Source organism: Psittacula echo, assembly GCF_963264785.1.
Source record: "Psittacula echo genome assembly, chromosome: 3".
Lineage (NCBI taxonomy): Eukaryota > Metazoa > Chordata > Aves > Psittaciformes > Psittacidae > Psittacula > Psittacula echo.
Window position 1 is genome coordinate 114,283,192 of NC_137736.1, and position 18,068 is coordinate 114,301,259.

At 37.9% G+C, this 18,068-nt stretch overlaps 1 protein-coding gene across 1 annotated transcript in view; it reads left to right on the top strand.

The window, feature by feature from the left end:
• The window catches only part of TRPC6 (transient receptor potential cation channel subfamily C member 6), a gene marked incomplete at both ends in the record, with an annotated part of 90,031 nt that overhangs the window by 40,156 nt on the left and 31,807 nt on the right, over positions 1–18,068 (top strand). Inside the window, one exon of the mRNA XM_080614194.1 lies at positions 14,395–15,169. Coding sequence (XP_080470320.1) covers positions 14,395–15,169 — 775 coding nt within the window. The remainder of the gene's footprint in view (positions 1–14,394; positions 15,170–18,068) is intronic.

Here is an 18,068-nt window from a genome sequence, read left to right on the forward strand (position 1 = left end):
AGAAAACCTAGCAGAATGAACAAGGGCTGTGGTAAAGGGGGTAAGGTACAATTAAAATAAACCGAAGCGGAGCAATACTAGCAAGAGTGTCTCTGCTTTTAAAATGCCTTCCTGAATGTGGCAGTTTTACAAGCTGAAGTGAAATTAATCTTTAAACATGCAATTCCACTGTTATCGGAAGGCTAATGCCTCAGGACCATAATAGGACATCTCTTCATATCTGAGACATAACTTAAATATATCCTTGTCCAGCACTGCTTGAGTTTTCTTTCTCCTTTCCTTTTTATTTTTTGGTCAACGATATTCAACCAGGACTTTTTCTTGTCTCTCAGTGCAGTATCGCACAGATTGACCTATTCCAGCAAGCAAAACAGAATACTCCATGAGATGCTGTTACTAAAGGCTGCCAAGTTAGGTTTACCCATGATTTCACAGATTTAGGCAGTCCTTTACCTGCTGCACCTACCTACAGTGTTCAGCTGTGGTGACTATTGATGGTGTCACTTCCCTGGCCGCAAGCAGCCTGAAATTGTAGCTCCACAAGTATGAACTGGCCAGTTATTCCAAATTATATATCTGAGGTTTTCTGCCTTTATTTCAAGGTCGCCTGCTCCCAGCAGCATTAAGCCTTACATGTGGTAAAGCGCTATTAAATGGGATTAAATGTACCTCACTGAAAATCCTTTGTAGTTGCATCTTGTGGCTTTTTTCTTCTAAAGGTCAAGCTATGCTATGCAAAGTATGTTTTGTACATTATTGTGTGTACTATTCAGAAGAGGGTAACTACTTTTAGAAAAAGGTTCTGAGCCGTCAGATACTTTAAAGGACTTGAATTTCAAACTAGCGTTGGAGAGCACAGGGGAAAATTTTTCTCAGCTTTTTACAGTTGACTACTCTTGTAGGTAGAAGTTCATCATCAGAATCCGGAGGCTTACATCTTCGAGGTGTGTGCCATAGTTGTATAAGGTTTTGCAGAGGCGAGAAGCATTGGGTGTAGAGGATGATAGATGATGGTACAGTAAATCAGAGTTGCTGCAGAGTTTATGGGCTGTTGCTGCATCATCAAGAACTCATGCCATTGAACTTTGACATTTCAGCTCTGGAATTTGCTGATGAAGAATGGACTGCTGCATTGCAATGGTTGATCTCCCTGTCTTTCTGATACATTGTACTCAGATGTTATTGTCTTTTAAAGCTGATTTTTAATATCAGACATTGATATTTATTAGAAAGGAACCTAAATCAAGATCAGCTGTCCCAACGCTTGACTTCTTCATATTCTAAAGAAAATATGTAACTCAGGCTTGTTTCTAATCCTTACACTTGTTTGCTCTAATCTCTTTAGTATATTTTCCTCTTAGGTGTGAAGTGATTTTATAAACATGAATCCATTAACTGTAAATTACCAGTCTACTAAATCAGATTCCATGTCTCTGATATATTGTGGCTTTACTCAGAGGAGCAATGCAAATGTAATCTTGTCTCTAGTATATAGACATACTTTCCTGTTGCCTAATTTAATAATCTTTATCCCTTCTCAAGTTTATGTAATAAATGCTTATACAGAAAAGAATTTTTATTAAGCTGCCTTGTTACAGCATGCACACAGCTATGTGATACTTCCAAGTATTAAAATTATCGGCTTAAATCCAAACCTATTCTAAATCCTGGTCAGAGAATGAGAAAAGAAACAGTCCTTTGAAGAGGTTCCTGTGCTTTTCTTGTTTATAAGGCACCTAAAAGAAAGCTGTTCACCTCTCATGGTAGGCTGAACAGCCTCAAAACCCTAGAGGATATGCCACTGTGATGTGTTCATGGTGGGTTGACCCTGGCTGGACACAGGTGCTGACCAAAGCTACCCTGTTACTGCCCTCCTCAGCTGGACAGGGGAGAGAAAATGTAACAAAAGGCTCATGGGTCAAGATAAGGACAGGAAGAGATCATTCATCAATTACCATCACGAGCAGAAAAAGCTTGACATGGGGAAATCAGTTTATTATCAATCAAATTTCAGTAGAATAATGAGAAATCAAAACTAAATCTTAAAACACCCTTCCCCCGGTGGCAGAGGCTGCAGGGAATGGGGGTTGTGGTCTGTTCATCTCATGTTAGGTATGTACATGGTTTTATATATTAAAAAATATATAAAAAGGCTGAATGACAGACCTCAGGGTATTCTGTCTCCAACAGGGGCCAAAACCAATGTCTAAAAAAGACTGTAAGGCTAGAGAAGAGAAGAACCCATACTTTTCTAGGAAAGTAGACTTCAGAAGCTTGGTATTTAATACCATGAAGGGATTTCTGTTTGCTAAATTTGTCCAGGTACCTCTTGAATCTATTGTTAATATTTAGCACTTTTAGCATTGTGTGGCATACTCCACATACTAACTGCATAGTATAAGGGAGCATCTCTTTTTGATTTTTTTTCCCCCAAACATATACCTGCTAATTTACTTGCTGCTCTATTTTCTTCAATTTCCTTTGTAGGGAATTGTTACAGGCTCTGCTTGTTCTTGCTCTTGGAAAAAACCCCCGGAGAACAGGCAGTATAAGTCATCAGCTCTTCCTCCAAGTGCTATTTAAAACCATGCCTATGTGTGGTCAAAATCAAAGAAGACATGACAGAAGGAAAATACACATTGTGGAAGCACAACGATGTGTTGCCAGATAGTTTTAAATATGTTGTTCTGTCAGTTCATCGACATATGCTCTCTAGAGGGAAGGGGTGTGTGTGTGTATGTACGTGTATAAATGCAGCTTTACTCTTCCTAGCCTCCTGACTGTTCTCTTGGATTCTCAGTAGCAGAAGTTCAGTAGCTGCCTTAAAGTGACCTAGAGATTTGAGCAAGAGAGCTGTGCCTGAGCAGTCCTGGGGGCAGGAAGCAGATAAGGGGACCAACTGCAGGAATCCCATTTGTGAACTGTAGACAGTGAGCAGACAGTAAAGCATTAAATGCTGAGAAAATAACCTGGCTTTTCTGGACCCATAGGTTTCAACTTGTTGCTTGTTTAGTATTGACTAAAACTGAAGGTATAGTTGCTTTCAGGGTTTAATGCAGATCAGCTGAAGGACTACTATTACTGATTTAAATATGAATAATACGGATGGGTTCTGTTGATGAGGTTGTGACATGGGCAACCACACCACAGAGTTTGATAGAGAAAATCCACACGGAATTACATTGTCTGTCCTGCTTTTTGCCTGTCTTCTTGGTCATCAATCTGTCGTCTTGATCATCATCATCTATCATCACTTGATGAGTGAATACAAAATGTTGATTGAAAAAATGATGCTATTTTTTACATCATAGCCTGTTGTTCTGACTAACAGAGCTCACAGTATAAATATAAGATGAAGCAAAACGGGGTTGTGTAATGGACTGAGGGAGAGCACAAGAAAACAATAGTCATACTGAGCAACTTGGTAGATGGCAAGTAGTATTTGTACAGACTGATATTACTATAGAAGTTTATTAAGTAATGTTAGATTTCCATATACTCATTTCTAGGTGACTGTAACTATCACTGTCACCACAAGAATCAAGTCTCCCTCTCTCCTCACTCCCTGCCACTGATTCATGTTCTCACACCACCTCCTACCATGGGCTAGCACAAGTGTTTGCATCTCTATGATGAACAGTGAGAGAGCTGGGCTTAGAGGGTGGTTTTTTTTACTTTTTCTTCTGAAATGTTATTTTTCATTTAGATAAGCTCCTTGATTGGGGTCAACCTGGAGATGCCCCTATACTTATGTCAGGATAACAAACAGCATGGTGTGAGAGTAGCAGTGAGCAGAAGGCTGGAATTGCTACTGTAAGAATGCACGTGAAACAACATCCTAACCTAATTTACTAAGCAGTTAGCAAAACTGCTGCACCAGATAAATTACAAAAATATAGGAATTAACCTGTTAAGTTGAATAGAAACCAATATTAATCCTTTTGAGGCTAGGAAAAAAGTGTATTTGTCCCTCCATCCCTACGGGATCAACATTTTGTGCCACCAGATTTGATTTGGAGAGGTGAAACACTGAACCTTGTCTGTAATTTATACTTTGAAAGACAGTTTCTCCTTAAGAAGAGTTTTCAACAGGGGAGTACCAACTTCAAGTTGCTTGTATATAATAGAAGTTTGCTTTGTTTGTATCCAGTTTTAGCATTGGTACAAGTATCCAGGCTCTATTTTAAGTGGTTTTATTTATAACCAGTGGGACACAGCACTAAAGCACATACTACAAGGTAGCATAACATTCCAGAGATCTGTATGAGAAGTGAGGTTTGCTTTATTTGAACTTCTCGTCACTTTGTTCCTAAGGAATTCTGAGAGAATAACAAGTGCTATCTTGTTGATGTCTGCTACTTCATTACTAATATAGTAATGTTCTGTTTATAGTAGCATGTTTGTTACAGACAGACAGCTGTGTTTGTGTTGCAGCGGTTATATTGATTGTGATCCTTCTAACTGGACAATGTTTTAGCTCCATTTTAAAAACCATGACCTGTTAGCTTTAGTGATTCAGTCTACAACTCATTGAGAATAGTTTTATGAGAGTAATAATGAAAGAATAGTAATAGAAAGAAGTGACATGAAGAGAGTTATGGAAATTTCAGTGGTGGATCTAATATGAACTAGATAGACCTTTTCATTGCACTCATATGTAGGTAAACAAATGGATCCTAAATTGCCATCATGGATGAAGTCAGACCTGAAGTTTTTAGATTGCTAACTGCAGTAGCTTAATAACACAGAAACCCCAGTGATAACTAATGGAAAGGAGAAGCTTGCTTGAGGCAGCCACTTACCTGGCAATTATTATCTGTAGTAGTCTTCAGGATAGCAGCAACAACTGATAGTCATTTCCTAATGAGGTAACAGCAGACTGCTTGCTTAGCACGTATACTATATGGCATTAATAGCTCTGGAAAAGACATTGCTTGAACTGGACAGCCAGCACTTGACCAGAAGACTCATTTTCTGAAAGAGAAAATAACTTTCCAACAGAAGGAACCTCAAAAAAAAACCTCATCAACTGCAGTGACAAAGTTAGGTACTGTCTGGTAAGTGAGGAGTGAACAAGGCACATGACATTCAGATTTGCAAAGTGTGCAAGCTCAGATAGACCTACACAAATTGTTTAATCTCCAACTCCAAAGATATATAGGTACCTCTGGAATTGCAGAATGATTTACTGCAGCTGAAAATGGCTGTTTGCCCTGTGTTGTGTGTTTTCTGTCCATCAATCATTAAATAGCCACTGAACTACTTTCAGTAGGAGAGAGAAAAATCTTTTACTATTTCCTGAAGGAAATGTTTGTCAGATCGTTACCCTTCCAGGTTCACATCAACAGACATGAACTTTTCACCAGGCTGTGGGCAAGGAAATACTCTCTAAAATGAAATTGGTTTTAACTGCTTCTGTATGAAAGCATTTGCACAATATAGTCAATGATCTTGGAGAAAATACTTCTCAGCAGTATGTAAATAAAAAGCTGTGACAGACCAGGTCTCAGAAGTGCCTCCAGGGCAGCCCCAGAAGACACATCAGTTTCAACCATAATGTCAGTTAACAGTCTTAAAGATGACTTATTTCATACTTGGTGTTAGATGTGCATGTTCTGATAAAAAGCCCCACATGAGTAGAAATACTCTTATTTGTACCTTTCAAGTGCTGCAAAATGAAATACTTAAGGGATGTTCATTATGGGCTTTTCTCACTTCTAATGCCGTAAGTGTCATTGATTATTTGGAAATGTTGTAATGTGTACAGCTGGTTTTGGCTTGTTACAGAGCTTCAAGCTTCAGCTCTAGCCCTCTTATAATTTTAGCATCAGCTTCTAAGGGTTATGGGGGAACCATAGATCCCATACCAAAGGAGATGTTATTAAGAGGCCTTTCCTACTGTCATTAAGTAGATCAAGGAATGGTCAAAAATCACCTCAGTTATAAAACCCCAGCAAAAGAAACCATATTGCTATCTGTAAGAGACAAATATCTCTCTGGTGTTGTGTGGGTGGTGGGCCTGCAAGCTCCCCATCAGCTGCTCTGACTTCAGACATGAAGGTAGTAGTAACCAGAACCTTAATTCAGTTTCCAGGCCTGTGAAAAGGGTCATTATCAACCCTCCACGCTCTGCATACTTCCAGTTTGTACAGGCTCTAACTTAAACCATCAGATTCAAGCCAGGGAGTAGTCATGGTCTGTGGGTTGTTACTAGTTTGCTGAGGGAGGCATATCTTGTGACTGCTGTGTGTGCTTTGTAATAGTAAAAGGACATGGGTCTATCATCGACTTTAGTGACTGACTGGTAATGGAGAGCTGCAGAAGAAGCATGAGTACTGAATAACATGATCTGAGGGGTTTGTCTTCTCTCATGAGACAGATATGTCCATGTTAATAATTTGCAGCATCAAATTATAGGCTAGGAGACACAGATGTCCTAGCCAGTTCCTCTCCACCAGGCAGTCAGCTGTACCCAAACGATCCCTACCACTTGCTTATCTCAGCTGTTCTTCAAGATCTCTTGTGATGGAAAACCCAAGTTGTTTTTCAGATGTTTGTTTCCAGATGTTCACTGTCATCAGATTTAGAATTTTAAGGTAATTTTTTCTACAGCCTATCACTTTCTGTCCCTTAGCATGGCATAGAGGTTTGGACCTTGTGTCTGTCTAATCTCTGATCGGACTAAATATATATTGGGGTTTTTTATATATGTTACTATATATTTTAAATATAACAATATATATTTTTATAAAATGTCTTTCAAACTATATTATGTTGTATACTACATATATTGCTATATTTTTATATAGGTATATGATAAAGAAGAGTAGAAGAATAGAATGTCCAAATAATCCTCTTTTATCTGAAATTCTTTCTTACCATCAGGTTTTAGGAACTTCAGAGCTACAAAATGCCTACTAATAGTAGACCCATATAGAGACAAATTATTCCCTTCCTTTTACACCATTGGTGTATTACACCACTGTTGATCTTCCTTCAGACTTGTATAGATGAAACAAAACCTACTTGTAGTTTATTTCATGTCTTCTAGACTTTTGATCAGCTCTGTAGTCATTCCCTAGACTAATTGCAGTTGTTCTGTATTGTTCTTGAAGTGTGGGGCCTGTATTGCCACAAGGTTGCATAACACCAGTGTTATCTCACACCTACCCCTCCAAACCAATCTAGGCCATTTCCAGCTTTTAATGTGTGTTTGCTTATTCTCACTTAGGTGCAAGCCCCTTATTTTCAAATTGTATAACATTCATTTCACATCACTTCTTGTCAGGTCCTGTCAAAATGCCAGCCTTGCTTTCCACCTGTTTTTAGTTCCTCTCAGACTAAGTTCCTATGCAGATGTAAACCACAGAGCCTAGATTCCGTCATCCATATCATTTAAGGAATATATTAAATAATATCAGATCTAAGTAAGATTTTCTGACCAAATAGGTTTTATAACCTTAGATTGATAACTAGTGTTCCAACCAGCTGTGCTACCTCTTCATGGTTTCATTCAGCCTCTTTCTCCAGTTTGCTTTCTAGAATATAATGTGTGACAGCAGGAAAAGCCTTGCTGAAGACCTCTAACATATACATGGGTCCTACCTGGTTCACATAGCTTCTTATTGTCCTGGAAGACTGTTAGATTGTTTCAAGAGAAGTTATTCTTGGGTGTTTGGTGTTGGTCTTATTTGGTGTTACTGCTTATCTGATCTAGCTAACTGATCATTATTGAAGTTTACCAACAGCATGTGAGAACCACAGAGGTGATTCAGAGGTGATTACTAATGGTTTCAGCATTGTTTCAGGTAGTTGCTTGAGTTTCAACAAGCAGTAGATACTACCTCTGGCTCACAGAGGAATCCATACTGCCTAAATGATTTCTTGGATGTAAATGCACCACAGTTTTAACACAGAATGGTTACTAATCATTTTACTGCAAACACTGACACATGGGATTACTGTATAGTTTAGGAAAGTGTACTTGGGCATTTTTTTGTTCTGTGGCAGATTTAACTGCATGGACATAGCAGGAAATGAGAGGAGCTTTATTTAGCTCATCAAAATGAAGGCTGAGAGAGGATATGATTGCTATGTGTTTGTGTGTTGCAGGTAACCATTGTCAGGAGAAGGTGCTACTTAATTTGAAATACAATTCTGGTTCCTAAACAAAAAACAAATAGATATAAATTAGCTGTTATTAAATTTGGGCTGAAAATTTGATGAATCTTTATAGAAAAATCAAATTCTGGATTAGTCTTTCAGTGGGATTATGAGAGAAAATAGAATTCAAGCAAGACAGCAATTTTCTTGAAGGCAGTCTGATATTTTAATGTGAATTGTTTGAGATGGTATCTGTTCTTGTAAGGGACTTGACTTCTTATCCTTCTGTGGTCTATGTTCCTACTAAATTATATACATTAAAGGATGCCTTAAACTCGCCTAATCAGCTAGGATTCTTTTTTAAACAATGGAAAAATATAGATGCTCTGCATGAAAATTTATGCTACTCTAAAATCAGTATTAAAGGTAGATGGGAGAATTGTCTCTCATTTATCTACAGAGTAGATCAAGATGACTAATTTATACTAGACTCCTACTGTTCCTGTAGAGGAAGTGAGATGAGTGCAGTAACATGTTATATAGTTCACAAAATCAACCTTACTATGAAGCGGAAAATATAGTAGAGACTGTGTGACCCCTGGTGCTCCCTGGCTTTTAATTTCTTATTTTTAGAACTCTGTCTTGTAATATGGTATCCAGAATGATGACAGTATTCCAAGCTTGGCCATGTTGGCTTTTGAGTAATAACTACTAATAAGTATGGACATTTAGACTGTGTTTCCCCCAAGTACATTAATAATCTCTTGTAATCAGCAGTTATTCTGTAGACTGGGAAGCTTGAGGTTTCAAGTGGCTTTAAGATTTATGTGGCCAGAGTCTGTGACAACAGACACTAACATGGGTATTTTTTTGGATTAAAAAATGGACTGAAAACACCTTAATGATGGTGGAATAAATGTAAGAACATAGGACAAAACCAGACTGAACATACTTTTGTAGATCATCAAATTCCTTTCCTTGCTCTTGGAGGCAGTCAAATATCTTATACTCTTCTTAACAAACTCCTGGATTAATATTTATTGTGTATGCCTAATTAAGCAGAAATAATAAAGCAGAACGATTTGTGTTCTCTGTTACAGCTAAACATATTTATAGCCTTGTGCTGCAAGAAACAGTTTAATTACAGACTCGTAACTTTTACTGTAATTGCAAATGGGTGAAACAGGAAATTTATTTCATACATATAAAATATATTGATGAAGGGAGAATGGATTACACTGAGATTCCAGAGCACTGCATCAGACATGCTACAGTCCAACAAACAATGCAGGAATCTTCTGTTTCATTCTGTAATAAATTCTACTCCAGAGGATGAGCTAATGTCTAGGGAATGTATGTACTTAATCTCCCATTTAAGCAATGTGCTTCTTCTAAATACAGGCAAGAAAAGAGGAAATGCTACTGGACCAAAAAGCCAATTCTAAGTGTTCTTCACTAGCAATGATTACTCTTTGTTATGGTAAATTGTACTGAATGTATTCTTGCAATAGGAATATAATAGGTTTCTATTATTTGAAAAATGAAAAAGAAAGTGTTTAATGAACTGCAGGTTTTGGCTGGTTAACTGGAGTTGTTAACATCTCAGGAAAAAATAATGACCATGATCCTGTTGAAGGGTTTATTTCCTTGTATGAGGATAAAATGGTGGCAGAATAATTTTATACTGGATTAGTTTTGCAGGGTGCATAGAGATACGTATTTTAAATCAATGATGCTGTTATTGTCAGTTTAAATAAGATCTGAATCCACACTGAATGCATCTTTATTTTTTTTGAAGGTGTTTTAAAAATTATTATTTTTTATGGACTGAATTTATTGTCTGTTCAAATTATTTCAGTATAAATTATTTAAATGATGTTTAGCATTAAATGTCTGATGCACAGATCAGGAAGGAAGAAGCAGTTGAAGCTAGATATGGAATTTGCCCGCATGCTTCTCAATAGGATGGTTTCTGCAGTTTAGATAATTGTGCTACTGTGTTTCAACGGTTAGTTTATTCAAAACTGAGAAGCCAAGGGGGAGCTAAGAAATTTGGAAAACCTGATTCCAATTCCCCCAGTCAGTATGCACTTTAAAAGGTGATAGAAAGCAGCTTTGCAATGATATATACCAGCTCCCTTTGTACCATTGGATATACAGTTTCAGGACTGTGTGTCTATCTGGCTTAATTGTAGTCCGGGTCAGTCTTGCTTCAGTGTGTAGTGCTTCACTCTGCTGGGGACCTTTGAGGCCTGGGGACCTCACTGGTGAAATCTGAGGCAAAGAAAACATTGAGTACCTCAGTCTCACCTGTGTCCTTAGCCTCTGAGTCCACCAGTCTGTTGAACAGTGGGTCCACATGAACTTCCTTAGTCTTCCTTTTACGTGCTTCCTTTCAGAAGACCCTTTTTGCTGGTCTTCACATCCTTTGCTACTTTAACTCCAGCTGAATTTTAGCTTTCCTAACTCTCTACGTGCACTCGTATTGTCTCAAAGTCTCTGCCAAAAGTGAGAACCAGTAGGACAAGCAGTAGAGATGTGTTATTATGAATTGAGCAGATGTGGGGAATTTAAGCTATTTATCTTAGGCTAATATAAACATAACTTAGCTAATGTTAGGTGAATGACGCTAACAATCTTACACGCGGTACATAATCTCCAAGGAGATGGAGTTCCTGCTCTGAATCCTGGTGTCATGGTGCCTGTTTGCCTCTACTCACTGTAGGAGTTGGAGAGATTAACCTGATTAAAACAGCCTTTTTCTAAGGTGAGAGATACTGCAGTGACTTTCGCTGGAAACGGTCATTACATAGTGATGCACGATAAAATTGCTGACATACACAGACTGACCCAAGCTGCGGTTGGTCCCTTGCGGATAACTCCTCCCAGTTTATATATTTATTTATTATTTATTTATAATATTATATTTATTTATATATATTTATATATATATAATATATTATATATAATTTATATAATATATATATAAATATAATAATATTATTATATATAAAATATATAAATATATAAATATTATTTATTTATATTTTTATATTAAAATAATACTGTAATATAAAATATAATAATATATAAAATATTATTTTATTTATTTAATAAATTATAAATATATAAAAATATAAAATATATATTATATATAAATATATAATATAATATATTTATTTATATATATAATAATATATATTGTATATATTTATTATTATATATTTATTTATTTATTTATATATTTTTTTATATATATATTTTTACTGGGCATGACATGCTGTGGTATGGAATACCCCTTTGGCTAGTTTGGGTCAGGTGTCCTGTCTCTGCTTCCTCCTGGCTTCTTGTGCCCCTCCTCAGTGGCAGAGCATGAAAGACTGAAATTCCTTGGTCAGGGTAGATGCTACTGCGCAACACCTAAAACACCGGTGTGTTATCAGCATTGATTTCAAACTAAAGCCAAAACACAGCACTGCATCATCTACTAGGAAAAAATCCCAGCCAAAACCAGGGCATCATCTCTTAAGAGTTATTCAGTGCATGAATCTTAAAACCCATTAGGTTTTAAAAGTTCCCCTTTCATTTTTTTCTTTCTCATTCCACCTCCTTCTCTGCCCTGCGCTTTGTCTTTAGCTTCCTTCTCTTCCCTATCTCCCAGTTGATATTCACCTTACTAATGCAATCTCATATTCCATGTTTGAAAAAACCTTTCAGAACCATGTTACTGTCCTTTAAGTTATAACTTTCAAAACTGGGGAGTGGCACCTGAATTCTCTGCTGTCCTGTCTTCTTTTTACCATGTCATTCCTGTTCCATTTCACGCATTCATTTCCAGTAAAATACTTGTATCAAAAGACTGGCCTCAATTTAGTGAATTTTATGTTTTGATACCAATATTGTTACCAAAGTGTCATTTTCATTCTTTCAGTTTTCATGTTTTCTGTGAGATGTCTCCAAAGGATGTCTTTTTGTCAAATATAAATATCTGGAGTGTATTCAGCTGTGAGACATTAGCATATATCTGCGCCCTCTGTTTTGAACCCACAGCAGCTGAGACAGCCTTTGTGAAGATCTTGAGAAGTAAAAGCGGGTGGGATCTAACTTTATTCCATATTGTGAAATGATAGACATAGTCTAAACTAATGCTGTGAAGTTGCCATTGTAGCACGATATTAGTACTGTCTGCACACTGAACGATGTGACAGTTGTCAATTTTGATATATTCCACATTCCATACCTGTGATCATCCTGCAACAAAATTTTTCCCTTTAGGTTGAAGGCATTAGTAATTTGAAGCATTTCCAATGCTGCAGAGGACTATGTCTCTGGAACTGAGAAGGCAAAAAGGAAATTTATACTGAAGTTAAATAGAAACAATCTAGTGGAAATATCTTGTATTGCTACTTTTTGTGAAGATGTTTTGAGTCACAGAGGACTGTTTTTTTTACTGTCATTTAAATAGTCAAATTCATATTCATTAGTAAGTAAATGAATAAACTATTGCTTGTGGTTATTATTTTGTGGGAAATACTAAAAATACTGAAGTGTATTCGAGCATATGTATGTAAAGAATGATTAAGCTACCATTCAAAATAAGAAAAAAGATGAAGTTGTAGTTAATATTATGTAGTTTATTAGAGTAATTCTAGCAGAGAAAATTGCAGTTGAATTTCTGTTGAGGATTGGGATCTTAGTTGACTGAGTTAAGAAAGTAATGAATTAGGTTTTCTTCTTGTTAAAGAGAATGTAGCATTGCTCAGCAAACAAATTCAATATGATTCACTTCATGTTTTAATAAATAATTTTAAATAATTAATTAATATAAGAGATAAGGAATGGCTGAGGGTTTAAGTAGTAGAAGTAGAATAATGAATAACATTCCAGAGCTATCTTGAAGCAAGAATTGGCAGGATTTGTTGGCAAGCAGCTGAGTGGAGGAATAAATAGGCTATCAAGGCTATGAACTGTAAAAATTAAAAGGATGATGGAGATAAGGAGTAGCAGCTGCCATATAATGTATTCAACATGCTTTTATCTTGTACACATTCAGTTTATGACTGAGAATTCAACCACAGACGTCATAAAATCATCAGCAGGGCTAAGAGGAGAAACCAGATCAAAAATGTAAGTTAGACAGATGCTGAATTAGTGATGGGGTAAGAATACCAAGAGCAAGTGAAGTCAGGCTGCCTGCTTTCCTGAAGCAAAAGGTAGTTTAGAGAGCTTCCATATTTGTGTGCCCTGTGCAATACCTCATCCCGCATCCCATCACTGCTGACTCCTGTCACACTGTGACTTCTCTTCACTCTGAGCTGTGACGTAGCGCCAGCACAGACCAAGCAAAGAGCTTTGCATGAATGGCATTCTGAGGGGATGATCGCTTTCAGAAGGGGCTCCTGAGGGCCTGTGGGCTCGTGCTGAGTCACTGGGACTCCTCCTGCCAGCTGAGCAGGTGTGGGCTGTTCTCACTGCATTGTGCTGTTGATACTGGCTGTCTCAGGACTGAGGCAGTCATTACACATCATCACTATTCTCCAGCTCATCTTTGTATTTAAATTATGCGTTTAAACAATGAACTTAAGAGTTGATTTTATTTTTTTTTTTTTAATACCCACTTGTTCCAGTGAGGTCCTGCCAAATATCTGCCAGATCTAACAAAGGTGTCAGGAAGTAGTACGTCCATCCAGAGAAAACATAATTTCACTCTTGAAGCAATTCTCAAACTTAGATGAATGTTTTCTGCTGGAAATATTATTGTAACCAGAAAGTGAAATATTGGCACTTAAAAACGCTGTAATGTTTTTCTTACTTCTTTTCTAGATTAAAATAGGAAGCCATTTTTCTGTGAAGTGACCATACATATCAGAGGGATGTGTGGGATACCAGATGGTGAGGACAATTTTGAATAGAGGAGTGCCGGAAAAGCAGAGAGGGGCTTCTGTGTAAACCTAAGAACCTTACTTTTAAAAATGTTATTCTATCTATGTAGAATAAGCAGTAAAAATTACGCAAAAGCTGTAGAGGACAAAACAGGGAGATTTAAGTGTAATATTAAACGTTGGTTACTAAGGCTTTTTCTTCTTGTTGAAATAAAATGTAGCTGGCTGCTCATTCCAGGGCTGTGCAGTGAGAATGGTTACAAAATGCATCAAAGTCAGGGCTTCTGGTCTCTTGGCAGCATTAAAAATTTAGAGCAGATAAATGATTAAAATATTTGTCTTAATTATTATTTTAAATGTATATGCCCTTGCATAAAACAAAACTAATCATTTCTCTATTTCTACACAGGCGAGGCAACGAGAACAGACTAGCACTACGAAGACAGACCATTCTCCGAGAGAAGGGGAGGAGGCAGGCCAGTCGAGGGCCAGCCTATATGTTTAATGACCACTCAACAAGTCTTTCTCTGGAGGAAGAGCGCTTTTTGGATGCAGCGGAATATGGGAATATCCCAGTGATTCGCAAAATGCTGGAAGAATGTCCCTCGCTCAATGTGAATTGTGTGGACTACATGGGGCAGAACGCCTTGCAGCTGGCAGTTGCCAATGAACACCTGGAGATCACAGAGCTTCTGCTGAAGAAAGAGAATCTGTCTCGCGTTGGGGATGCCTTGCTTTTGGCTATTAGCAAAGGTTATGTCCGGATAGTGGAAGCCATCCTAAACCATCCCGCATTTGCTGAAGGCAAGAGGCTTACATTGAGTCCTAGCCAGTCAGAGCTCCAGCATGATGACTTTTATGCGTATGATGAAGATGGGACACGGTTTTCCCATGATGTTACACCTATCATTCTAGCCGCTCATTGCCATGAGTATGAGATTGTCCACACTCTGCTGAGAAAAGGAGCTCGGATCGATAGGCCACATGACTATTTCTGCAAGTGCAGTGAATGCAATCAGAAACAAAAACATGACTCTTTCAGCCATTCAAGATCCAGAATCAATGCCTACAAAGGTCTGGCCAGCCCTGCTTATCTGTCTTTGTCCAGTGAAGACCCTGTAATGACTGCCTTAGAGCTCAGCAATGAGCTGGCCGTGCTTGCCAACATTGAGAAAGAGTTTAAGGTATGTAGAAGGATACTGATTCTGACAGAAACAGAATTGGAAAATTCAATTAAACCTCTTTCTCCCATTCCTTGAGCAGAAAGAGATCAGCATCATCTTCATAAATCAGAGGATAACATTGTAAAATATGATTGTTCAATGAATGGAAAATTTCAACCTTTGGGAATGTCTTATTCCTCTGTGCTTATTATAATTCGTGCTGCTTATGTAGAATGTACAAGTGAACTCATTTTCCACTTCCCATCAGACAGAATAGTAAAGGAAGCCCTTCAAACCCATGGGTGAAAGTGGCTTAGGACAAGGGAAAGAGGAGACTGAAGTGGTACAGTTTGGTTACTCGTGCAAGACAAATTGCACAGTTGCGTTCAACTATTAGGCATTCTCATTATTTTCTCATAGTTAGACTGAAAGTTTTCTCTTTGCAATGTTTTTCATTTATTCACAAAAATGACTGTAAATAGTGTCCTTCTATTCCTTCTTTAATGTGCTGATTTTCTCTGTTATTTCTACTCCATCTTCCTTCTTTTACCTATTTGTACTTAGATGTTTGTGAACTTGGTGAAGTTAAAGACTTCTTCAGGATTATATGGAATGTTAAATGTTTCACATGTGCATAATTTAAAAAAAAAAAAAATTAATAGTTGAGACCCAGAGATTCAAGGCCTCTTAGATCCTTGAAGCATGAGCATTCCTTGGGACGAGTGTTCTTTGGGGCTGCTTTATTATTATTATGTAGATACAGTGGTGCACAGCCTACAAAAGTATTTACCACAGTTTATTTCTGTTAAGACAGTAAAAATATACGCTTTTTGCTCTCATAAAATGCAAAGCCAGGCCCTGTGCAAACATTGGCAGTGCTTAAACTGACTTAAGTTAGCTAAAATCCCTTGGACTGGGTTTACCTTACGGGACACTGTTGATAGCTGATGCTAGTATATGGTACTCCTGTGACAGAGCAAGATATGTTGACTTCACCAGGAGGAGATCAGACCCCCTTCAAAGCAGTGACAGAATAATTTCCAAATTGAGTTAGGAAGAGTTTGAAGTCATTGTGATCAATATTTAATGTTAATATTCTTAGCAGTGGTACAGTTCACAAAGCCATGGACCACTCTGACAGACAAACATAAGCTGAGATGCTGCAATTCAGGATTAATTATTCCTGTCTCATGCTCATAGGTGTACCTTTGTTGTGGCACCAATCTGTTATACGAAGCTGAAATATTTCTTGGAGAGGGAAAAGAAGGAGGCAGAATATGCAAGGGGATCTTACAGCCAGCAGCTGAACAGCCAGAATAGAAGCAGAGAACAACTTTTGTCAGTAAGATGAAATGCTGGGAAGAGCATTTCATTAGTGCAGCAGATTAATGTCTGCCCATGAAATTCCCAGCAGAAATCCTTAGGACTTAAGTGGACTGAGATTTCATCCACTGCTTGCATGTACCGTTCAGAGAAGACTATTTAAACCACTTATTCTTGTTTTCTTCTCTTTAGCAGCTGCTGAAGATGTGAACAAAAGGACTTGATTAACTTAAAGGAGAGTAAATTTAGAACAAAAGAGAGAAACATTTTTCATATACCATAAGTGCAGCCTTTTAAGTTTACAGCTATGGTGAGATAAATAGCATGTCTGATTTGTAGGGACTCTGTAGCTCCGTTTACCACAGCTGAAGGAACACAAGCTAAAATCATCATCTGGAACAGTCAGCAAGAAGTGTCCTTCAAATGTATGCTGCAGCATACAATTGGCGAGATGAGCTGGGAGTGCAGTATTTGTCCCTGGTCCCGCCAGGGCAGGAATGGAGCACACAGGTGAGAAGAGGTGGGCTGATTCAGAGAGCAGACTTACGTCGCCTGCCTTTCAGAGTTATGAGGAGGCCCTTCCTGAGTGACTTTTGGTTTTTTAGTTCCTCTTTTGTCTCAGTTGCCTTCTTTCAAATGAGAGCTGTACTTCTTAGTGTTGTATAATGAATTACAACAGAGATTTTGAGGTACTGTTTCTCAACAGAAACAGGAGGCAAGACAAGAGACAGAGCAGCTCCATATTGCTGGAAGTTAATCAGCCAAGTTCTGCTGGGGGTGTACATACTCAGCATGTAGAAATGGAGTGAAGGTTAATAGGAACAATCAGGAGCAGGAGCACAAGGCAACATGAAAATTTAACTTTCCCTTAAGTTGAGATTTCACCAGGTCATAACAGAAGGTCTTTTGGGAATGTTTTTGTAGGTACTAAAATCATGTGGTGGTTCTGGATAAATATTAAGGACCATGGAGTATGTTTATACATGCGTTGATGAGAGTTGACATTTACATTATTGATAAGTGATAACTTTGACAATAACTAGACAGGCTGGGGGCTTGACTGGGAAATACCTGTCCTAGGTTTAGTGTAGACAGTACAAAGGCTGTGCAAGCAAGTTGCAGAATATGGATACTATTGAGTCTGGGCTTGTTTGTGCTCCTGCAGGCTCATATCCCTGCTTGCAGCAATTTATCTGAAAATTATTACTCTTACTTTATTTCATGAGTTTCCTGCAGTTATCTGGACAGTATGGTCCCTGCATGAAACTGTGGTTTTCATAAAAATGTGTTACACATGTTAGTGTAATCAAGTATATTTTTAGTGCCTAGATCAGCTGGATATGCAAACTTTAGCTCCACCTAGGGTTGGCCTCAGCCATTTAAAGCATTTCAAACCTTACTTAAATGAAAATTGAACTTTGTGGTAATGCACCATTTAAGTCACCTATTATATAGTGTTGATGGGGTATTTGTCTGCAGGGGAGCTTCCTAGTGGGTGCCTGCAGCCAGTGGAACACGTAAATCCCAGGTCCTCCTCAGAGGGAATGGAAAGAGTTAATGCTCAACTGTGATGCTGGTTGTTTCCTGACTATCTTAT